General features: G+C 39.3%; 1 protein-coding gene across 2 annotated transcripts in view; it reads right to left on the reverse strand.

The window, feature by feature from the left end:
- Positions 1–25,364, reverse strand: part of LOC125467170 (zinc finger protein 280D) — a 110,503-nt gene that overhangs the window by 54,332 nt on the left and 30,807 nt on the right. For both annotated transcript variants that reach the window (XM_059639306.1, XM_048562632.2), the window contains exons 3-8: positions 24,157–24,249; positions 23,796–23,929; positions 22,528–22,657; positions 8,511–8,690; positions 1,236–1,336; positions 744–964 (exon numbers count right to left, since the gene is read on the reverse strand). In XM_059639306.1, coding sequence (XP_059495289.1) covers positions 744–964; positions 1,236–1,336; positions 8,511–8,690; positions 22,528–22,657; positions 23,796–23,929; positions 24,157–24,249 — 859 coding nt within the window. The remainder of the gene's footprint in view (positions 1–743; positions 965–1,235; positions 1,337–8,510; positions 8,691–22,527; positions 22,658–23,795; positions 23,930–24,156; positions 24,250–25,364) is intronic.

Genomic DNA, 25,364 nt, shown 5'->3' on the forward strand with positions numbered 1-25,364 from the left:
CCTACTCTGTGCTGACCATTATTATAATGTACATCTAGCTCAGTCCACGAGAACAAAAATTATTTTTTAATCTAGACCCAACTCAGAAGAAATTTGTTGCACCAACTAATTATCCAAGATTTTAATTTGTTTATTCTAATTTGGATTGAAACTGTTCCTTAAAAATTTATGACATTCCTGAATGATCTGGTCATAAAAATATTCAATATTCAGTGTCACTTTTAATTAACTACAATATAAATGCAGAGTGCATTTCAGAAAACTGCAACTTCAGGACCTGACAGTATGGAGAATTACTGTGTAATCAAAACACAAACATACAATTGCTCCACTCAATTCCAAAACTTCATTACTATGACAGATAGGATGAAATACAGGGAGACAACTTCCCACAGCTCATGAATCCAAAGTTTCGAACTAAATACTGAAATGAAAACTAAGCAAACAAGTCCTAAGGCACCCAAGTCAGACTAGCACAGATGAGAATTCAAACTGCAGTAGTGCACAGCTGGCTCAACATCCAAAGACAGAGTGAGTTCGGGCCAAGGTGATTAAAACAGGTTTGTGTTTTCCTCCTCCTGTTATTAAATTTCTGGTTATTTTAATTTAAATACAGATTTAATGGAATTATAAAATGATAAACATTTAAATGAAGTCTTGAGTTTGAATAACATTCTACTTTAGAAATATGGTGCAAGAGTTATATTTGGGTTGTTAATTTAAGCAGGAATATATTTCAGTACCTTATATTATTCTTAAGGATCTTTAGACAGCTGTAGCATTTGAAAGTTGTATTGGTCTTCTGATCTTGTTGATTTAGGTGGGCATTGCCATCATCTTTTCCATAGTAAAAGTCATTGACCAACATAATAAGTTTCCCTTTATCAATCTCCAATACTTTGTTTGCCGATTGTTCGGATGATTGCACAGAGCAGTAGCTGGACACCAGATCTGGACAACAGAACTCAACAGGTACAAACAAATTGTGTTATCTATTTTCTGAGCTTTCAAAATAAATAATTTTAATATGATCACAATGGCTGTGCATGATGCAAGTTAAAACAAACACATGCCACTGGGGAAAATCTTGGTTAATAAAGATACATAACCATAATTACTACTTATTTGAAAATGCTGCTTTATAAAATTGTAATTTTAATTAAATATTCAAATAATTACATGCAAAACCTACAGCACACTATTTTCTTTGTGGAATAAATAAACAAAATACTTACAACCATATGCTGCCGTAAAGAATCCAGGATATTGAAGTGAATGTTGCACTTTGGACAAGCCCTTGGGACTGGTACACCATTTTTAATATTACTTTGTGGTCCTGTAAACATAATTTCATTTCATTTTAAATAAGTACTTCAAAAGATCAATGTAACTACATTCTCATTACAAGGGTCTCCGTGGAATCTGCAATAACTACGCTTTCTCAATTTATTGGTGTAATAATTGTTGGACAAGAGAAAAAAGAATGCAGAAACCTTTCCAAGTAGGCTCGCTTTGTCATTTCTCTGACTAAATCAAAACCTGGATCATCCAACACAAGTCTGAATCCTTGCTGGAGGGGTGACAATCCATTACAACGGAAGAAAACAGCTAGAGATTAGAACACAAGAACTAGGAGTAGGAGTAGGAGTAGGCCATCTGGCCCCTCGAGCCTGCCCCACCTAAGATCATGGCTGATCTTTTTGAGATTCAGCTCCACTTACCCATCCACTCACCATAACCCTTAATTCTTTTACTGTTCAAAAATTTATCTAGCCTGGCCTTAAAAACATTCAGCAAGGTAGCTTCAACTGCTTCACTGGGCAGGGAGTTCCACAGATTCTCAAACTTTTGGGTGAAGAAGTTCCTTCTGACCTCATTTATTTTGAGGCAATGCCCTCTAGTCCTAGTTCACCTGCTAGCAGAAACAACCTCCCTGCCTCCACCTCATCTATTCCCTTCGTAATTTTAGATGTTTCTTCTTTTGACAGGTTTTCATTTTACAGAATGTGCTCACTGTAGAAGTTTACAGCTTGGAGTTTAGTTTCATTTTAATGGTGCAAATGGGAACGTTTAAGGAGACTGGTGCAAGTGTCAGTGGCAAAGCAGGATTTGTAGGCATGCAGCTTGCTACACCAACCCCAATTTATAGCATTTCACTTTATCACATTATGAAATGAGGTCAGAGTAATAATTCTTGTGTTAAAGTCAAAATGGGTTCTCTCTCACCCTATTCTTCTGAATGCCAATGAGTATAATCCCAATCTACTCAGTCTCTCCTCATAATCTAACCCCCTCAATTCTGGAATCAACCAAGTTAATCTCCTCTGCTCCAGTGCTAGTATATCTCTTCACAAGTAAGCCAGCCAAAACTGCACACAGTACTCCAGCTGTGGCCTCAACAGGACCCTACACTGCTGCAGCACACCCTCCCTGTTTTTAAACTCCATCCCTGAGGCAATGGCAGACACAATTCCATTTGCTTTTTTAACTACCTGTTGAACCTGCAGTCCTACTTTTAGCAATTCATGTACAAGGACACCCAAGTCCCTCTGCAAAGCAGCGTGCTGCAATTTTTTAACACTTAAAACATAGTTATTCCTACAAAAATAGATGACCCCACATTGTACTCCATCTGCCAGACCTTTGCCCACTCACTGAGACTATCTCTATCCCTCTGCAGACTTTCAGTGTCTTAAGCACACTTTGCTCTACCTCTCACCTTAGGGTCATCTGCAAATTTTGACACACCACACTTAGTCCCCAACTCCATTTCAACTATGTAAATTGTAAACAATTGTGGTTCCCAACACTGATCCCTAAGGCACACCACTAGGCACTGACTGCCAACCAGAAAAACATCCATTTACCCCTACTCTTTGCCTTCTACTAGTCAACTAATCTTCCATCCATGTCAATACATTACCTGTAATACGTGCAACTTTATCTTATGTAGCACCCTTTAGTGTGGCACCTTGTCAAATGCCCTCTGGAATCCCCACACGCCACATCCACAGGTTCCCCACTGTCCACCACACCACCCACCCATTCTCAATGGAAGTGTAGTAATCCATTCAAATTTGCAAAGCAGCTGTTGTTCCTAATATTTTCTTGTCATTTAATTTCGAAGGACTTGACAAACACACAGTGGTCACTGTAGCAATTGTAACAAGGCCAGCCAGGTGGACCTCAAAGAATACTGAGGCTGTAAATTCAGTCTTATAAGAGAGCCCTGGCTAATAGATATAAACAGCCCTGTGAGAGGTTCTGTTCACACAGAGCTGTATCAGTATCAAGGACTCTTGATGTATAAATAAACAGTGACTTGGTGATCGGATACTAGCCTTTGTGGAGTTATTCGCGGCAATGACAGAAAAGCATGCTCCTAAAGGAATTTACTTGCAACAGTCATCTTCGAGTTGGGATAAGCATTTCTCGCATCACACCATTGTTTGGGAAGCTTGACTTGTGCGATTCTGCCATCAAAGACTGAGCCCAGTATGTGGAAAGACCGTACATTTGTTTCCCCTAGGCAAATGACAATGGGCAGATGAGAAGAAATGATAATTCTCCTGACTGCTTGGGGACCCTGCCACTTTTTTGGTTATTAGCATAGAGGATTTTTATGCAAAGCTGGCAGGGAGGCTGTCCTCCATGACGCTGGACATGAGCCATGCATACCTGCAATTACTGTAAATGTATGAAATCCCAGAAGTATGCTATAATTAATACCCATAAGGATTTGGAGCAATACACAAGAATGTCACTTGAAGTATCATCAGACAGTGCAATTTTTTTTAGTGGACAGAGAACATTTTACAAGGTTTACCCAAGGTCGGTGACGGGCTCACAACAGGGAAGACCAATAAGGAGCACCTGGAGAACTTGGACATCGTACTTCGGCCCTTCTCGCAAGCAGGCTTTCGAACGGAAAATTTATGTTCCAGACACACACCACTTATTGGGCTACAGAACCAACAAGATCAGGCTACACCCATTGGAAAATAAAGGGAGGGCGATCAAAGATGCCCCAGTTCCCACGTCTGTGACAGAGCTTAGGTCTTTCCATGGGCTGGTGGATTATTACAGAAAGTTCGCACATAACCTGGAATCCATCTTGACACCTTTGCATCAACTGTAAATGAGGTTTAGCCTTGGAAATGGTCATACATCCAAGCCATAGCCTTCAGGGGAGTGATGAAACGGTTGTCATCCTTGATGGTGCTGCCGCACTATGACCCCAAGCAAGATCTGGCACTAACATGCTATGCCTCCCTGTATGGCATTAGGATAGTATTAGCTACTAGGTGGCCCAGTACGTGGAGGCAGGGAATTTCATCAATAACTTAATGCACATAAATTTGTAATAAAAACCGACCACAAGCCCCATCTAGATTGATTTAAAGAGAACAAGGCAATGCCACTTAAAGCTTCAGGCCGAATTCAGTGGTGGGCTCTAATTCTACTTGCATGCAATTACAACTCAGAACACCATCCAGAAGGTGAAAGAGCAAATGCAGATGCACTGTGCTGCCTCCTGCTGACAGATATACTACCAGTGGTACCATCACTGGAAGAACATAGAACATAGAAAAGTACAGCACAGTACAGGCCCTTCGGCCCACGATGTTGTGCCGTGGAATAATCCTAATCCAAAAATAAAATAACCTAACCGAAATTCCCCTCAATTCACTGCTGTCCATGTGCATGTCCAGCAGTCACTTAAACGTCACTAATGACTCCGCTTCCACGACTACCACTGGTAAACTATTCCATGTGCTCACAACTCTCTGGGTGAAGAACCTCCCTCTGACATCTCCTCTATACCTTCCTCCTAACACCTTAAAACTATGACCCCTCGTCGCAGTCAATCCTGCCCTGGGGAAAAGTCTCTGACTATCGACTTTATCCATGCCTCTCATTACCTTGTACACCTCGATCAGGTCACCTCTCTTCCTCCTTCTCTCCAGAGAGAAAAGTCTGAGCTCAGTCAACCTCTCCTCGTAAGACAAGATCGCCAGTCCAGGCAGCATCCTGGTAAATCTCCTTTGCACCGTCTCCAAAGCCTCCACATCTTTCCAATAAAAGGGCGACCAGAACTGGACACAATATTCCAAGTGTGGTCTCACCAGGGTTTTGTAGAGCTGCAGCATAACCTCGCGGCTCTTAAACTCAATCCCCTGTTAATGAAAGCCAAAACACCATATGCTTTCTTAACAACCTTATCCACCTGGGTGGCAACTTTGAGGGTGCTATGCACTTGAACACCAAGATCCCGCTGTTCCTCCACACTGCCGAGAATCCTGCCTTTAATCCGATATTCAGCATTTAAGTTCGACCTTGCAAAATGCATCACTTCGCATTTATCCAGTTTAACTCCATCTGCCATTTCTCAGCCCAGCTCTGCATTCTGTCAATGTCTCGCTGTAGCCTGCAATAGCCCTCAATACTATCAACGGCACCTCCAACTTTTGTGTCATCAGCAAACATACTAACCCACCCCTCAACCTCCTCATCCAAGTCATTTATAAAAACTACAAAGAGCAGAGGCCCAAGAACAGAGCCCTGCGGGACACTACTCAGCACTGATCTCCAGGCAGAATACTTACCATCTACAACCACTCTCTGCCTCCTGTCAGCCAACCAATTCTGAATCCAGACAGCCAAATCACCCTGTATCCCATACCTCCTGACTTTATGAATGAGCCTGCCGTGGGGAACATTATCAAGTGCCTTGCTGAAGTCCACGTACACCACATCCACTGCTTGACCCTCGTCAACCTGTCTCGTGACTTCCTCAAAGAACTCAATAAGATTTCTAAGGCATGACCTGCCCCTCATAAAGCCATGCTGACTCCCTTTAATCACGCTATCTTTTCCAAATAGTCATAAATCCTATCCCTCAGAATTCTTTACAAAACCTTGCTGACCACAGACTTAAGACTGACTGGTCTGTAATTTCCAAGTCCATAATAGTTTGAAGTTTCCCGGACACATTTTCAGTCATAGCTGACAATATCAGGTTTGGACACAGAAAGATCGTGCCCCGGCAAAACTGAAACAGCTAGGGGTGATGGGAGAAACCAAAGGGCCGTCACAACCAGAACTGAAACGTTTTTGGACCCAGAGAGCAGATCACAGTAGAGGATGGCATATTGATATGGGGAGCAACAGTGACTGTCATCAGCAAAGATCGCTGCCAGACACTAGCTTAACTCTACCAGGGTCATCCAGAGGTTTCCAAAATGACAATGTTGGTGAGAAGTTATGTATGGTGGCGAAGATTTGCTGCTGACACAACCACTCTGGGGCAGGGCCCAGAGTGCCAACAAAGATAAAAATCACTGCCATCAGCTCCCTCACATTCAGCTAAACCCTGGTCTTGATTATACATCAATCATGCACGTCCTTTTACAGGCTCAGCCTACAGCTTCACTAGATACCATTTTATACCAGTTCCTATTACTTATCAGACCATCCTTCATGCAACTACAGGGATAGCTGCAGCAGGGTTACTAATGAGAGAAGAGGGGAGAAATGTTATCATAGAAACAGACCCTTCAGTCCAACTCATCCATGCCGACCAGATATCCTAAATTACTCTAGTCCCAGATGCCAGCATTTGGCCCATATCCCTCCAAACCTTTCCGATTCATATACCTATCAAGATGCCTTTTAAATGTTGTTATTGTACCCACCTCCACCTTTTCTTCTGACAGCTGATTTTGTACACACGGCACCCTTTGCAGGAAAAAGTTGCCCCTTAGGCCCTTTTCCCTCTCACCTTAAATCTATACCCATGTAGGTTTGCACTCCCCTACCCTGGGGAAAAGGATCTTGGTAATTCATCTATCCATACCTCTCATGATTTTATAAAGTTACCCCTCAGCCTCCAACGCTCCAGGGTAAATAGCCCCAGCCTATTCAGCCTTTCCCGATAGCTCAACTGCTCCAACCCTGGCAACATCCTTGTAAATCTTTTCCAAACCCTTTCAACTTTCCCACTATTCATGTTTTAGCAGGGTGACCAGAACTAACGCAGCATTCCAAAACTGGCCCAACAAAATGTCCTCTACAGTCACAATATGATCTTCTAACTCCTATACTCAATGCATGCCAATGCCGGACACAGACTCCGCTAAGCGAGACACAGTTTACTTCAGAGCGACAAAGTTTGGTGTAGGAACCACTGGTAAGGCCCTACATGGCTAAGGGACATGGCTGATACAGTCAGGTTCAGTGATTGTCTCATACAAAGTTCGGGTCAGTGCAATGGTCCTGAACAAGCTCGTGGGCCAAATGAGAGCTGCAAACTCGCAAACAGCGTGGGAATAAAACATGCCTGGCTCCTCAACTGTCTCAAACCTGAGCGTTCTCCCTCTCTGTCAAGCATTGAAAATACCTCGGAACCAAGAAATCAGTAGCTGCCAATGGTGCCCACTCAATGCCACTATATTTGGTGCTCACAACTTGGTCTACTCTACACTGAGATGAAACAGACTGGACAACCACTTTAAGGGACACCTACGGTCCACAAAAAAGACCCGAAACTTCCTATTGCTTACCACTTCAATGTCATGTTATTTGGCCAACATCAATCTCAGGCTTGCTGCAGCACTCCAACGAAGCTCAACTCAAGCTTGAAGATCAGCATCTCATTTTCCACTCAGAGACCCTGCAGCCTTCTCGACTTAGTATCAAGTTTAATCACTGTACAGCCTGAGTACCTTCAGTCCAAACCTTACACCTGGCCTATCAGCATGGGCTGCTACCACAACCAACCAATTTCAGCTAGTATTGGTCAGCAGTTGTTGATTCTCCCAAAGGCCGACCTTTAACCATTCCCTTGTCTGCCTGATTCTTGTTCTCTCTCTCAATCCCGGGGGTCCATCTTAACCTATCGTTTACTCCTCCCCCTCAGCTCTTCAGCACAGATACCAAAATTTTCAGAGCTACAATCAGTTTTGAAGAATGGTCATTGGACCTGGAACATTAATTCTGCTTTCAGTCCACAGATGCTACCAGGCCTGCTGAGTTTTTCCAGCAAATTCTATTAGTGTATTCGATATCCAGCATCCACAGTTTTTTGGTTGTTTTGCACAGCTGTTCTTTGTTCATAACACTGTTTTTCATTCGGTCAATGAATTTTTAATATTTACTCAAGATGACTGAAGTATCTTACATTAATTTTTTACTTCTGTTCTTGTCAAAATTTTAACTTTTCTCTCATAGCTTTTTACGTAAACGTACAAAATGGCCTCAATCTGAAGTTCCAGGGCAATTATAGCTTTTGCAGAAAACATCACTGGCTTAGTGCTGCACTGTAAGTTTGGCTTTTTAAGCAAAGGCTGAATTCCTAAATGTGAAATTATGTTAGTCACATAACTGAAAGAAGTGTCTCTCAAGTTCAAAGATGAACGATCATTAGTATCCCCACAGTCTACAAATTCCAACAAATGCTTTGCAAAAATTTTTGTTTCAACGTTAATTGCTCGATTTAATGAAAATAGTACCTTTTGATGTACTGTTAAATGAGGACACCACTACAGAACAAGTGGTTGAAGATGGTGACAAGATTGACGGGCTGCTCCCAGATCCAGCTTCAATGCATTTTGATTTCTTTGAAGTAATATTGTTTGTCTCACAGATTGCTGGACGCTTGTTACTGACATTCGTGCTCTGGGCTGCATTTGCTGAAACGAAGAAAATAAATTTGGTTCATTATAGCAGTTTAAAAATATACTCAAGTGTCAAATTCATGGAGTCGAATCAAGAACATTCCTTAACATCACCATCCTATTTAATACCATTAATGAGGTGCAGGAAACAACCTGACTAAAGGTTCCAGTGGACTCCTCATTTAAATTTAATAAGCTTTATTATTTAGCAGTTCAGATATTGTGTCTTAAAAATTATTGGTTGGATTGTTTTGTTTATTAAAATTATTTGTTGGATTTTGCAGGCATGAAGAGAAGGAAGTAAATCATCAGGTATTTCCTTAAGTACTTAGAGAATAAAGATGCTTATAATTTCTTGCCAAACTGTAATATCTATACATAAGATATATCCCAACTGGAGAACATAAACTTAAAATAACTGATCTGCTGAGAGGTTAAACTGACAGAATCTACCTCCAATTGCTGATTTACATCTGACATTTTGGATTGCTTGCCAACTACAGTAAAGTCTAATTTAACTGACACAATTGGCTCCACTGTCATCACCAGCAATTTTTCAGATAAAGGGCCTCTCTACTCAAGTTGTTACACCAGCATTTCTTTGATGAAAATGGACACGGCACAAATATGCTTTCAGCGACAAGGAAAGGATGCAGTGATTCTAAACAAGGTGTCATGATACCAACCTGATCCTAATCATCTGCAAAATAATATGATCAATAATGTCAGATAACAGCACCTGGTCAACAATAATTTGTTTGTGAACACAAAGCTTTGATTTGGAAAGCCACAATGCCAGACTTCATTACAGCTTTGATCTAGAAACAGAGCAAAACATGATCAGAAGAGCATGCAAGACACAAAACGGAGACCAGGGGTTGAGAAGGAAACCAGCCATTGGCAGAAAACACACCTAATACACAGGAAGATGGTCATACTCATAAGAAGCTAATAATCATAACATTAGTTGTTCTCAGACAATGGTTCATAACTGCTTAATCGTAAGATGGCAACAAGGGCAGTCCAAAGGACTACCTTTCAGCAGAAAAGATTTGGGAAAATAAGTTACTTAAGTGTGAAAGGAAATTTTCCACATCGGTTTAAAGAAAAAAAAAATGACAGATGATTGTTTCAAAATGTAAATTCCACAGAAAAACATTTCAAAAACATTACATGTTAACCTGTTAATTTTCAATAAATACCCTCAAAAAAACGTGTTAGACAGGTCCATGCCCTGACTGTGAAGCATGTTAGTTAGGTCCTCTACTTTGGATGTGAACACAGAAAAGAATAGACAAAAATAGGAATCCAGGCCCTATGAAGGGTCTAGGCCCGAAATGTCAGCTTTCCTGCTCCTAAGATGCTGCTTAGCCTGCTGTGCTCATCCAGCTCCACACCTTGCTATCCCAGGAAATGCACTGAAGATTTTATGAAAATTTTGAAATAGAAACCTAGCGAGGACAACAGCAGAAAGTGAGAGAAAACCTCAAAGTCTGGCAGTTATGAACCATTAGGCTGAGAACAACTAATGTTATGATTATTAGCTTCTTATGAGTATGACCATCTTCCTGTGTATTAGGTGTTTCCTGCCAATGGCTGGTTTCCTTCTCAACAGTGGACAGAAATCAAACAATGTTTAAGGTCGAGTGACTTCTTCAGCAGAGTAATTAAGAGTTAAAGCATTAAATGACAGTGTAGCTGTCTATGCCCTTCCAAGAGACTGGGTCAGGTGCAGGGTGGCACTATAATGAGGATCTTGCAAATACAGATCTACACTTGTATTGCCAGGCAATTGCACCAGTCTGCAAGAAATGGTTCCTGCCATCTTGAGAGGTAGAACCAATGAGGACTCATTACCTTCCTTCATGCCTTTGCTGAAAACAGACCTAATTTCACAAGTGTCCTTCTTAGGAAATACGCATCATCATGGCAAGTCTTGCACTCACTTATTGTTGCAAAACCATTGGGTTTGTTGTTTCAGCTCAGTTTAGGAAAATAAGCTACTGCATACATTAATTTACTTATTCTTGGCAAATAACACTTCTCTAAAAAACTTGATCCACATCTTGTGTTTGCAATTCTGCTGCTTTTCAACCATTTGGCAGTGATAATAGCAGTGAGAATGTTACTTATTTAAACAATGGTTCACCAAGATTTCAAACAGAATTATGACATAGACAGGCCATTTGGCCCATCATAGCCAATCTCGTGCCTTTCTCCCACATCGCTGCACCATTTCTATCCAAGTCATCATCCAATGCACCCTTGAATGCCTGAACTGAATGTGCCTCCACCACATTTCCATGCAGTGTACTCCATATCCTGACTCTTATATGTGAAAAAAAGTTGTGTGTCAGATTGCCCTTGCCTCAGTTGGACATAAAATCTATCCCCTCTTGTTCTTTTCTTCCTTAAAAGAGCAGAAATAGTCTCTGCCCGTCAACTCTATCCTACCTGCTCAGAATTTTGAAAACGCCATCAAATCTCATTTCAGTCGCCTTGTCTCTCTAGGAACAGTCTTTTTCAATCTATTGCCAGAACTAAAAGTTTCTAATTTCTGGAACTATTCTTGTAAATTGCTTCTGTACTCTGTTCAATGCATTCACATCTTTCCCTGCAGGTAGCACCCACAATGGCACATGATACTCCAGGTGAGGTCCAACAAGTGTCTTATACAGGTTCAACATCACCTTCCTGTTCTTGTACTCTCCGCCCTAATAATAAAGCCAAGATGACTGTATGCTTTATTAAATGCACTCTCCACTGGTCCTTCCACCTTCAAATCATCTGTGCTCATGTACGCACAGGTCTTTTTGTTCCTATACCCACATTAGAATTGTGCCCCCTATTTATGTTGTCTTTCAAAAGCTCTTCCCATCACCAAACTGCATCACCTCACACTTCTGCACTGAAACTGACCAGCCACTGACTTGTTCACTGCTCCAACTTAGGTCAGAAACAAAGAACAAAATCCACAAAACCTATGTGGAATATCTTTGCGCAACAATGCTATTAATAAGAATTTAAAATTTGAGTTTTCAGTTCACAATGACTTTGAGCATTAGGTTTCTCCTATGTTATTTACAGAGATCATGCTGCACACACAAGAAAATGCACACACTATATTCTTGTTCAATTTTTAAACATGAAATGAACTTCCTCTCTGCTTAATCTGAGAGGAACACAAGCAGAACTGACAAAAGATTAAACCTTCAAGTGTGTTTTTATCAATTTGAGAATCATTTTCACAATGACATCAGGAGCCTCCTTGTCTTCACCACTCACACTTTTGACTGATCCACATTTAGATCAATTTGATTGTGCTCGTGCTCCAGTTCCTACCCTGTACAAAATTTGCAAATTGTTCACCCTCTGGTGACCTTCAGTCCAGAAATTTGGTTTTAGCATTCTCCTTTTACGAATTCCAATCCTTCTATGGCATTGTCATCAACTTCCCAGCTCTACATTCTGTTTGTGGGATAATGAAATTCTGTTCCTCTTACAATCATTCAGATGCCAGTGTTTCAGTCACTGCAATCCAAGTCTCTCTTCAGTTTCTTTTGTTTCATCTTGCCACTTCCATCCCTGCCTTCAGAAATGGCTAACAGATTTCTTTCAAATCATGTCTTGTTTGTCTCCTCCCTTCAATTCCCTGGTGTCTCAGCACACCTAGATCTCCTCCATGCAAAATGCACATTGCTCAGAGTTTCGAAAACTAGGCAAAGAAAATATTTCTCAACATGATAGACTGAGCTCCAAGCACTCACATTGAGAAAAAAAAGTATTTCCTTTCAAAAGGATTTAGTATAGAGCCAGTATCAAGACATTAGACTAGAATTGTCAACAAAATTGAAATTTGCAAACTCATGTGGTTTGATTTTGCAACTTGGCAGAAGAATAGTTAAGAGTTGAAACCAATAATTAAAAATAATTACACACAGATTGAAGAAATAGCAATCTCAAGTGTGCAATGCATGGAAATAGATTCTGATCCCTTAATGAGACTCCATAACCATGCACTGCATGCAGAAATGGAAATAACTAATAAAAAAATATCAATTTCACCAGAACCATGGAATGTAAGACCACAAGATATAACGGTGAGGCTTTTCAATGCACTAACTGAATCACACTTACAATAACCTGTTAAGTTTGGGTCACTTTGGGTATAAGTTAAATGTACACCCACTGGAAAAGGTCATCACTGATCCTAAGCATATAATCAATGAAAAATACTTGAAAGTTTGTGTTTTATAGTAGTGGCATCTTCTTAAGCACTAGATCACATTTTGAATCGAAGTACAATCCAGGAACTACGTGCAAGAAGTTACAGATTAGGCAGGTTATTTTCAGTGCTACATAAATCTGAATTAGGTATATACAATTATTCATGCCTATGACTGCACATTACCCGCCAATGCCTTGAAGCTTGTGCTGTAGTTTGAGACTACTACTCTTTACACAGTGCAATACATGGACTTGATTAGCTTCATTTGGGAGAATGTTGTCTCACAACATGACTTTGGAGCTAAAGTAAACTTTAAAGCATAGGATTGAAGAAACAGATATTTTTCCTCTGTTCAAGTCTGCAAAAACAGCTGCCCGTTTGACTTTCATTTCAATGTACTTTTGTATTGTGATTATCTCTAACAATGCTGTTTTGTAAACCAAACACCAAATGGAATTTGGTAGTCAACCGATAATGTCTACTTGAATAAGCAGATTTGCAACAAACATGATTTGTTTCATCACATAAAATTCTAGACATTGCTTGCTGAATTTCTCAGCTGAATTCCTCAGGCATGCAAAGAGGTTTCCTATGTGGAACCTTTTTTTAAATCTTTCGCTTTATTCCCCCCTCACATCTTCATCCAACTTGAAGAGTTACAGCATTTTATAATTTTCATTAGGAGGTAAGCAGGCTTGATTTCAATTTGAATGCATTCCCAGCTCAGTAAGTGTGTTTACTCTCTGTCCTATCCCTTGAGCTCACAGTTCAGCTCTTCAGTTTTAACATCGTCCAGAAGGGCTTTGAACTCAAGCAACCACAAGTTGTCAAACAGTCCATCACACACTTCATTCCTGGATTAAAGAAAAGTGACAATTTCAGGGACTAGACCTAAAAATTTTTGCAGAATTTCTCTTTGACTTACAAACACCTCACATCAGCATGGAGGATTAGTACAATGTCGGCTGCGTCATGTTCCTTGAGTAAGGATTTTAACAAGCAATACTGGACAGCTCTTGTTCAAGCTGAGTTTACAATTTTAATAACTTTCATTACATGACTTTACTTGCTAACGTATGCTGGTGAATGTTACAGTATCAAAAAAAGGGAAGAATTAGGATCACTTCTGCAAAATGCAATAAAGCCTGCAGGTTGAGCCAAGCACGCGTGGTATGCCACTACTTGTGATGGAAACAAGTTTCTTGATTGGAATGTTATTCTCAAGTAACAGGTAGATATCATCACTCTTTGATCTCTCTTTCATAGGAGAGAAGGCCCTCTTCAGTTGTATCCTTAAAAGCAATGTGCACAAAAACAATCAGCTGGGCTGTGATGGTCATGTTGATCAAATCATCTAACCACACTGGGAGAAGTATTCACAGACCTTCAAGTCCTGCTGCAGTTGTTGCAAGATATCTTTGGAGAAAGATTCCACTCTTCTTGCTCTTGTGAAAGCACCAAGTGACATGCTCTGGACTGCCGTTATTATTTCTTTGTTCTTAAACTCTTTTGGAAAAAAAAAAGAATCAGCAAGCCACTGTAATTGCTTCTTTGATTACTTTGCCATCTGTGAATGAATTTCGCATGTTTATCACAAGATGGAAAAGGCAAAAATGATGCTTCCAAGCAGGCCTTCCCTTTTGCTGCTGGCCGAGAAGTATTGAACTTTCAAAACAGCCTTCAGTTGGTCAACTTTCTTTGCTCAAAGCATGCTACTCAGGGAAGACTGCCTTTCAATTTACTGAGTATTGCTGTGTGGTGTACTTCCAAATTCCCTTTTGTTTATTTACAAACTTTGGTGATAAAAATGGCAAATGCACTCAACTTTTCAAAACAAACTCATTTTCTCACTCCACGTAGAAGTTTTATATGTCTGGTTTCTCTTTAGGTGGTCCAGTTTCAACACTCATCGTCATTACTCAACCCTGTAGCTCATTATATCACTCAGCCACTGATTGAGCTCAGGAGGCATCTGGATCTGTGCCAGAAAATTGTCGCCTGCTTTCACGTGTGAAAACATGGGAGATCAGTTCTGTGGTTGCAATTCTTTTCCTCCCCTGTTCCTAAGTCAGCTTGCATGGCTCAAATATTGCATGTAGGACAGCATTTGCCATAATTTTACTTCATCCTACACAGACTTATTCGATAAATAGTTGAAGGAAAGACAAGCTGCAGATCTACAGAGAATGGGCAGAGAAGTGGATTAGCTGAGCTGCCGTTGCAGAGAATCCACAAAGACATGAAGAGTTGAATAGTCTCATATTCCTAGGACATGAACATTTTGAGAATATCGAAGGCATGGCTCCTAAATTTGTGGATGACACCCAAAATTGGTGGTGATCTAGTGGGCAATGAAGGTTATCTAAGATTACAAGGAGACCTTGGTAAATTGGGTCAATGGACTGAAAAGTTTAATTTGTTTAAGTGCAAGGGATTGGTAAAACAAATATGGGCAGGACTTATGCAATTAAAAGCACACCCTTGTGCTGTGTTGTAGAGCAGAGAAACCTAGGGGTCCAGTTCATAATTCATTCAGACTTGTGTCACATACAAACAGGGTGGTTAAGGTGGAATTCAGCACTCTCACCTTCATTGTTCAGACCTTTTGAGTACAGGAGTTGGGACATTATGCTGCAGTTGTACAGGGCATTTGGTGAAACCTCTTCTGGAGTACTGTGCCCAATTCTAAATACCCTGTTAAAGGAGGGATATTATTAAGCTGAAAAAAGAGTTCAGAGGAGTTTTTCTGGGATGGTGCCAGGAATGGCGAGTTTGAGGTTACGAGAAAAGGCTGGATAGGCTGAGACTTCTTTCACTACAGCATAGAGGATGGAGGTGTGACCGAATTGAGACTGATAAAATCATGAGGGGTACAGATAAGTTGAGTGGCAGGTGTCATTTTCAAGACTAGGGAGCATACTTTTAGGTGAGATGAGATAAATTTTAAAAAACATGAGCAGCTATTCTTTTAGACAGAAAGTGGTTCAGGATGTGAAATGAACTTCCATGCGAAGTGGTGGATGCAGTCATAGTTATAACATTTAGAAGACATTTAGACAAGTACATGAATAAGGAACATTTAGAGGGACATGGGTCAAGGACAGGCAAGTGGGACTGGTTTAATTTGGGATTATGGTCAAAATAGACCAGTTGGACCAAAGACTCCTTTTCCGTGCTGTATAACTCTGATTCTGTCTTGGCTTCACACAGTTCCTAACATATTTTTATTCATTTGTTTACATTACCACCACAAAACCTACTTGATCTTACATTGATAGTCCATCTGGATCAAAAACTAGCAAAAAAAACCCAGCTTTTCTCTTGCATCCAGAAGCCACACAGCTAAAGTCACTCAACTGCAGCATGATCGATGTACACATGGTGACATGAACTGTTACATGTGCACGGTGAGGGAATGGAGACAGGAGAGGAGACCAACTGTCAGAGACTCTGCAACCGACTGATCAATTGACCGCTGTACGTTGGAGATTTCTGACCAACTCAAAATAGGTCATGTAAAGTGTTAGTTATGGTTGTATCATTTATTTTGGTAAATACAGTAATCCAGAAGGCTGAGGGTCACTTTCTGGAGATCTTCACTGTTATGAGCAGCCATGCAGCTTTTCAATTCAGCCAACTCCATGAAGTTCTATTAATATATTAAAGTAACATAGATAATAGAAAGCAGATTCCAGTAAAGTGAGAAAGTACAACTATACAACAAAGGGAATCACAGTGAAGTGTAAAGTTAAATCAGAAAATAAAATAACATTTCAAAAGTCAAAGTAAAAAGCATACAAATTAATTGGTTGAGCAGAGAAACAGGAACTGAACACTGGGGTTGTTCAAGATACAGTTGCTGCATTACAGAGGGAAAGCAACTGTGAAGGAATGAGCTTTCAATTGGCCAATAGTGCCCAGCTCATTCTAAATGAACACTCTGGGTTTTTAAGTCTTGCCACAGTAAATGTATGAAATCCATTTATAACCAGGTTTCATGCAATACAAGCATACTGCAGCATTGAGAATATAAAAATGAAATGTGTAACATATGTAATTCAATGCCACTGAAGGTGCACCTTGTGATAACCTTATCTATTACATGGATGTGCAGCCGAACACCATTTAGTCAGTCCAAAAGGTTCATCCCTTAATCAGGGGTGTTCAAGGGTTATAGGGAGAAAGCAGGAGAAGGGCATTGAGAAACTTATCAGCCACAACTGAATGGTGGAGCAGACTCAATTGGCCGAATGCGCTAATTTCTGCTCCGATGTCTTATGGTCTTAATGCTCTTTACAAATCTCCTTCCACTCAATTTCATCTAACTGATAAATGCACAAATTTTCCACTCCTTTCTCCCTCATGTGTTTATTTAGTTTTCCTTAAAATACATCTACACTATTGGCCCCAATTTATTCCCTGTGGTTTCAAATTCCATGTTTCAGAAAATCTAACGGTAAAGGTGCCCTCCCAAAGTAGTGCCTGTATGGTATCTAAGGCCCCTATTTTTGGTTACTTCCACAACTAGAAACATCATCTCCACAACTACCTATCAGAAGGTGTCCATGTACACAGATCCTTGAAAGTTGCCACCCAGGTTGACAGGGCTGTTAAGAAGGCGTACAGTGTTTTAGTTTTTATCAATAGAGGGATCGCGTTCCAGAACCAAGAGGTTATGCTGCAGCTGTACAAAACTCTGGTGCAGCCGCACTTGGAGTATTATGTACAGTTCTGGTCACCGCATTATAAGAAGGATGTGGAAGCTTTGCAAAGGGTGCAGAGAAGATTTACTAGGATGTTGCCTGGTATGGAGGGAAGGTCTTACAAGGAAAGGCTGAGGGACTTGAGGCTGTTTTCATTAGAGAGAAGAAGGTTGAGAGGTGACTTAATTGAAACATATAAAATAACTAGAGGGTTAGATAGGGTGGATAGGCAGAGCCTTTGTCCTAGGATGGTGACAGCGAGCACGAGCGGGCATAGCTTTAAATTGAGGGGTGAAAGATATAGGACAGATGTCAGAGGTAGTTTCTTTACTCAGAGAGTAGTAAGGGAATGGAACGCTTTGCCTGCAACGGTAGTAGATTCGCCAACTTTAGGTACATTTAAGTCATCATTGGACGAGCATATGGACGTACATGGAATAGTGTAGGTTAGATGGGCTGGAGATCGGTATGACAGGTCAGCACAACATCAAGGGCCGAAGGGCCTGTACTGTGCTGTAATGTTCTAACATCTAACAAAAATACTTTGAAAATATTAATTGTAGATTTACTGGTTTAAAGATGGGATTTAAAAAAATACAAGGAAAACCGAAAAGAAAAGTGCAGATGCTATAAATCAGAAACCAACATAGAAACTGCTGAGAAAGCTCAGCTGTTCCAAATCCTAAGGAAGGCTCACTCAACCCAAACATTAACTCTGATTTCTGTCCACAGATGTTGCTAAACCTGCTGAGCTTTACTAGCAATTTCCGTTTTTGTTTAAAAAAAATACAACTTGTCCTGGTGTCAATTTAATCATAACTCCAATTATTTGCATGGTGTGAGTACCTTAGACAAAATTGAAAACTAGTACTGACTTGTTTAGCTATCTGAAAAGTTCCAGTGCAGTAATTCACAAACGCTTCCCGTGTGACCCCATGGTCTGGCCTCAAAAATTGAGGAAAACCCTCAGTGAGAACTAAAAAGCTAATATTGAGGGGGGGGGGGGGTGCAAGAATTATTATAACTGTTTATAACTTGGTCATAGTTCCACAATAGCCACTGCTGCCTCAGCCTTAGAGGTCCCAAAATTTCTGTGTTTCATTTGACTTAGGCTCCAACCCCACTTTGGGAAAACTTGCCTCATATGAACATAAACAACTAAAAATAACAACTTTCATTGATTTTTTTTTAACCACAGTGTTTTAGTTCTCACTGCGAGTTTTCCTCAAGTTTAAAGGCCAGAAATGGGGTGTCAAGGGAAGTGTTTGGGAATTACTGCGCTGGAACTTTTCAGATAGCTCAACAAGTCAGTACTAGTTTTAAATTTCCTCCTCCCATACACTTCATAAACAAACAAATATCCAGTCAGAATTCAGCTGATCGATCTGAAGATCAATATTTTTCTTGTATATCATTATGCTGGTCAGTCCAAAAAATTTTATGACGTAGAGAAAAAAAACTCTCAATAATAAATGATTTGAGTGATTATCCTATCCAATCGTTAGCAGGAATTAATTAAGGTAAGCAATTATTGTTTTTAGTTCAGTCTACTTTCTTTTCAAAAAGAAAAAATGCTTCACCTCATTTCAGATAATTTGTTGATAGCATGCCAAGAACAAGGGCAATGAATGACAACACTATTGATATGTCACAAACATATTATCATGAAACAGATTTGGAGTTAAAAGACAGAATATTTTACCACTGAAGTTAAACACAATACTATTATTAATAGAAAAAAACAAAATGGTGGTTACAACAAAAGCAATTTTGCCCCAATTAGTTGTCAATAGTGCATCACTGAGCATCAGGAATGATCAACACATCTGCTCAAAGAGAGGAAAAAAGCCTACAGGAAATTATGCTATAATAATCATGAGAGATTCCAACAGAGGTTTGAGTGGGAACATCAAGACAGCCAACAAATATCCAGAAGAACAAATTTCAAACAAATGTATCAAATTTGCTTCCAAAAAGAGCAAAGTTCAGTCTTGGATAACAAAGTGTAGAGCTGGACGAACACAGCAGGCCAAGCAGCATCACAGGAGCAGGAAAAGCTGACGTTTCAGGCCTTGACCCTTCTTCAGAAAGGTCTAGGCCCGAAACGTCAGCTTTCCTGCTCCTCTGATGCTGCCTGGCCTGCTGTGTACATCCAGCTATACACCTTGTTATCTCAGATTCTCCAGCATCTGCAGTTCCTACTATCTCTGAAAAAAATTCAGTCTTGATTGCTTTGAAAATCCTGTAAATGGCTGTGAAGAGTAAACAAAATGAAACACCAAGATTTGCAATTAGAATTTCTTTAAAAAAAAACTGGAGTAACTGCTATTACATGAGGCTACAAAATTCTTCATCTCATTTTCTAAAGATTCCTCCACAGTAACCTCACATCTTAGCTTGACAGTAGCACAAGGTGGATTTGAAAAGAAACTTCAAATTTCAAGTCAAAGATCCTTCCAAAGGAATTAACAAAAGATTATTTAACTTTATCAAAAATATTTCTGGAACAAAGATAAAAATCAATAGTGAAATACAATAAGTTTACATGGAAAGGGAGCAATGCTGAATGGAATTTTGCAACAATCTAATTAGAGTGTGGTGCAGCTCAGCTGGTTCGCAAACATGACAATGGTGCTCTCGTTTTAATATTTTGAAATGATACAAAGTCGTTTGACCAGATTTTCAATATGACCTAGGACAAGGCCAGCCAAAAATAAATACTGATCTAATTCTGCACATGGATTACAGAACAAAATTAATCTTAAAGCAAATAAGAGTTATAGCATTATATGCTTGAGAATGGAGGGATATAGTTCATGAATACATAACTAAGAGAACCAGCAACATAGTTCGAAAAGGAATGAAATGAAATCTCAATGGAAATTTCTTTTGGGTGTAAAGCTTGAATTAGCAAAGTTAATCATTACAATTCAGCTCAAAAGCACTTGAATATAAATTCAAATGCAGGTAGTTCTCCTATAATGCAATTGTTGCATTCTTGCATCACCTCGTGCTTTGTACCATCCACCTCCACTTAAGTCACTATTGGACAGGCTTCCAGGGCAGACTGAGAAACTGAAGCTGTGGAGAAGTGAGTGACAGGAACCTGATCTAGGTTTTTAAACACGCTGAGGGGCATGGAAAATATCAGTGCAAACAGATTTTATTTGAAGTAGAAGCCACCACAGTCCGACAAAACTGAAAGGCTGCTCTCTCATTAGACAGACATAACTGGTGATTTAACACAGCGGTCATCATGCCTCAGATGAGGGGAGCGACTGAAAAGTAGGGTCTTCATGGTAACCTGAGCCAATGTGGCAAATAAACCCACCTACACTGTTGACATCACTTTGCATCACAAACCAGCCAACTGAGCCAACCAACCACCAAGGACTGTATTTATGCTCGAGGCTCAGTAAAATAATGTATGTATTTCACTGTGATGTATATACAATCTCTTTCTTTTCTATCTGGTGCTCCCAAATCTAACAGTGATAAAGCACAGATTCAAAGCGCAATTCCTGAACTTTTATAGAAGGGAGATGGATAGCATGGCTGAAGGGATTTTGGTGGTGGGGAGGTGTAATGAGGATCCTATTAGAGAAAAACAAAGATCTTCAGTTTTGTTGTCAAGTACTTTTGAGTTGGAAGCAGGTTAAAATAAACTATGCAGAGAATGATGGGGAAATACAAGGTGTTTGGAAAAAAGGCTGACAGAGCACTCTTGTTCAGAAATGAAGTCAGGAGCACACAGACAATAATAAACCTATGAGTCTTCAACTCTACAAATACCATACATCAGAAGAAAGCTTGAGGAGTATTTGAACAAAAATTCAGTAAACAGCAGCCAACAAGGCTGGCAAACCCCTGGCTAACAAACTTCTCGGAATTGTTTAAGGAAACAAAAACCCAACTTAATTGCAGTGATCATACAATGTTGTCTACATAGGTTATAAAAGTTATTTGATGATGTTCCATAGTAGAGGCCATTATTTTAGATAATAGTCATAGGAATGAAATACAAAAAAGTACGTAGGCACCAAAGTGCAGTGGTAGATCATGTGCGGATAGAGGAGAATCTTTGGCACACATGAAGGACTGGATACATGGTTCATGAATTGGGCAGGAACAGTTCATTTTGAAGTTGAAAAAACAATGATGTTATTGTTGAATCAGGACTAAATATGACAAACTGTAATCCCAAAGCTAAGACAATTAAAATATTAGAGCAAAAATCAGAGGAATTGATGACCAAATTGCACAATGCTCCAAAAAGAATAACCTGAAATACTGTGTCCAGTTCTGGTCAGTGAAATTCAAATGGAAGACATTTCAAGACTGAAAGCAGTACAAAGCACAGCAAGAAGGCGAATCCTCAGTATCATTAATCTGGGTAATAAGACAAGTGAAATCTTAGTTTTTCCAGTCTGTAAATGATACATCTGAGAGATGGCTGTAAAATTTTATGTAGAAACTTTTTAAAGTCATATTCTTTGTAGGAGTAGAGCCAGAGAAGCTAGCATTTAAATTCATGAACGCTAACTTCATGTGAACATCAGACGAATCTTCTTCATAAAGGGAGTGGAAAATATTCGCATGACGGAAGCAAGATTCTTCAGACAATTTAGCAAACAATTAAATGCAAGGGAGGCAGAGAGAACAGGGTTGCTCAAGGAACAAATAAAGTTTAACTGTATGGTTTTCCTCTTCTGCTATTTAACTTTCTTCCAGAATTAATTTGATTGGATAGATCCAGGATGGCAAGTGTAGTCAAATAGTCGAATGGTAGGAAATTAATGTTACATTCTACTAAAAATACTGATCACATCTATGTCTCCTTTATCAATTACTACTTCTACGGTTAAAATAAGAAAAATTGATAAAGAAGAGCAAAAATCAAAAGGTGTCATAGCATGCATACCGGAAAGCACAGGAACAGTTGGTCTGTTTTGATAGCGACTTAGACTTGGGTTCTGTCTTGCATTGTATCCTACTCCACTGGAACTCTGAGACACAGTTGTTGGTGGATCCACATCATTAGCAGCAAAACCCTAGCCGAATGGAAAGATTTTCAATAAAATCAAATTTGTTTTTCAAAAATAAATTTAAAAAATGAGCATGTTAGGTTCACATATCATCACACTAAATATAGAAATTTGTTTCCAACACAATGGATTGCACATAAACATGGGTACCAGTTAGCAGAATCAGTTATACAAAGGTCAGTACAGTATAACGATCCAAACTACCCTCAAACAGTTTTACAAATTCTCATTTAAATATCAATTATTCATTAATCTATTGATTAACAAGCCAATGCACTTAAAACGTTCTGGAATCATACTCCCTTGTTGACCAACACCAAAGAAAATAGGAGAAATAGGCTATTCTGCCTATCAATTCCACTCCACCATAATCGATCTGATTGCAGCTTTGACTCCCCTTTCCTGTTGAATTCAGTTTGGAATATTTCCTATGACTCAGCCTCCACTGCTACCTGAAGAGGAGAATTCCAGACATGCAAATTACATTTGACTTTCAAATTTGATTTCTGTTTGCTTTGAACAACAGGTTGTGGTATTACAATTAGTCTCAGTGCCAGGAGTTGGGTGATCGGGGTGGGTGGTCATGGACAAAACATCAAATCTCACCAATATACCGGTGCACAGTCACCCTTCTCAATTTACAGATGAGAGTTTTGCATCAATTAATCCTTCACAGAAATCTTTTTATTCAATATAGAATTTAGCTTTTCTGCGCTAAGTTCATATGCTAAATTTTCACTATATCACTAGATATTCTAATTTATGCAACCGTAAAACTAAATTTCCTTCAAGAGATTCTAGAAATAACTTCAAAATCCTCTGATGAAAATTTGATACTTAGATTTCATTCTCAGAATTGCCTTCCTTCCAGGAAGGCTAAACACCAACAGGCAAGTTGGACCAATTAGTCTGTTTTCACATTTTAACTGCTAACTTGATGTAGATTCTGTGTCTCAATTCCACATTAATTTATTAAATTTTTGAGGGAAAAAAATCAAGAGACATTCAATCTTGTTGGCAAAAAAGACTCGTTCAAGACAACGACAACTGGAAATAAACCGTACAGCATTGTTCCAACTTAGAGAGTAAACTGAAGTCAACTGAACTGTGTTTAAACAAACAAATCACACCATTTTGTCATTACCTGTGTTGTGACAATAGGCTGTGTTGGTACTGAAGCAGGCATAGTTTGTGATCCTGGCTGATACACACCCATTGCGCTCGAATTTAATGCAGCAGTCTGATGGTTGATTGATTGGTTTGTGGATGACACACCCACTGCAGAAACATATTTTTTTACACCTTCAATATTATGGAGCATTTCTATAAACCCACAAAGATGAACACATTACTACACATTTGACAAATATTTAATTAAGGAGACCCACTCTTCTACATTAAATGGCACTGATGTTTTAGAGAAATAAAAATAAATTTATTAACAAATACTGTCTCAGCATTCAATTAAGACACTAAAACAAAACAATCACTTCAGTATCTCTTACCACTGCTAAAAGACACCATCATGCCTCTGCTAAGTCCATTCTGCATTCCTCCTTGCTGGGTCAAATTAAATGTAGTGCCTTCTGTTTTATTACCTTGTAGACAAATAAAAGATGGAGATAATAAGCAATCTTCTAAGGAGAAATTTGAAGGATCTGGAAAAATTCAAAACATGACAAACTATTATCCTTCCAACTTTTATTATCACAACTCTACTGATTTTCTCATGATCTGACAACGCAGGCAGATTTCAGAAAGTGGGAAAAATAAGGGTGACTCTGAATGGCTGAGTCAACAATATTCAAATTAAGATATTTACCACTAACTCCCAGAAACCGTACCATGGAAGTGCTTGTAGATAAAATGGAAGGATATACTTTTTGTAGAATGGCCTCTCATGTGAAAAATATGGTTTATTACACAACAAGTTTAGTTGTTCTATTTTCTTAAATAAATGACCCATTGTGGAAGAAACTTAGAAGGGAGAGGTCTCCCCCAAAAGACCTGCAACAGAAAGTTTAACTAGAACACTATTATTTAAACATGTTTAATAAATATAGGAGCACTTCTCCACCTGATAATCTCCTGCACAATTGAAACCTTCTGAGAATTGTTGCAGAACAAGTCTAACAGCTTTAATTCATACTCTAGTTTTAGTCACTGAAAAATTGCAGCACTTTAGGAGGTTCCAAATTATCCTTTTGGTTGTTGATGGCCAAGACATCTATCACTAAGCAAATTCAAACTTCACCAATTACTGCCTGTATGACAGTGGAAATAATGCTTCAATTCTGCCTTGTGTTGTAGGCTTCTTCTTCTTCATTTAACTAGATAACCCAAAACTAAAACCAACAATGGAAGCTTAAAATTCTCAATTTTGGACGGCTTTCATAGTGGGTAAATTTATTGTCATAATTAAGAATCAAATGAGGGGAAAAAAAACTTAAACCTTCACGCCCAAGCAAAGACCAGACTTCAGTGTAAACTTTACTTCAGTCTATTCTTAAACAAGGGAACATAGACAGATGATTATCTTAAAAGACCTCTCTCAAGACACAACTCCAATTATCTACTCTGGCCAGAAGTCAAGCCAAGACACTGATCTTGTGATCCCCAAAATGATCAAACAGACATTGATGTTCATATCCAGTCATATGAAAAGTCAGCCCTTTCTCTCCTCCACACTTCTTGGTGGTTGAAAACACAGTAT

This window comes from Stegostoma tigrinum, chromosome 33, assembly GCF_030684315.1.
Source record: "Stegostoma tigrinum isolate sSteTig4 chromosome 33, sSteTig4.hap1, whole genome shotgun sequence".
NCBI classification, from domain to species: Eukaryota; Metazoa; Chordata; class Chondrichthyes; order Orectolobiformes; family Stegostomatidae; genus Stegostoma; species Stegostoma tigrinum.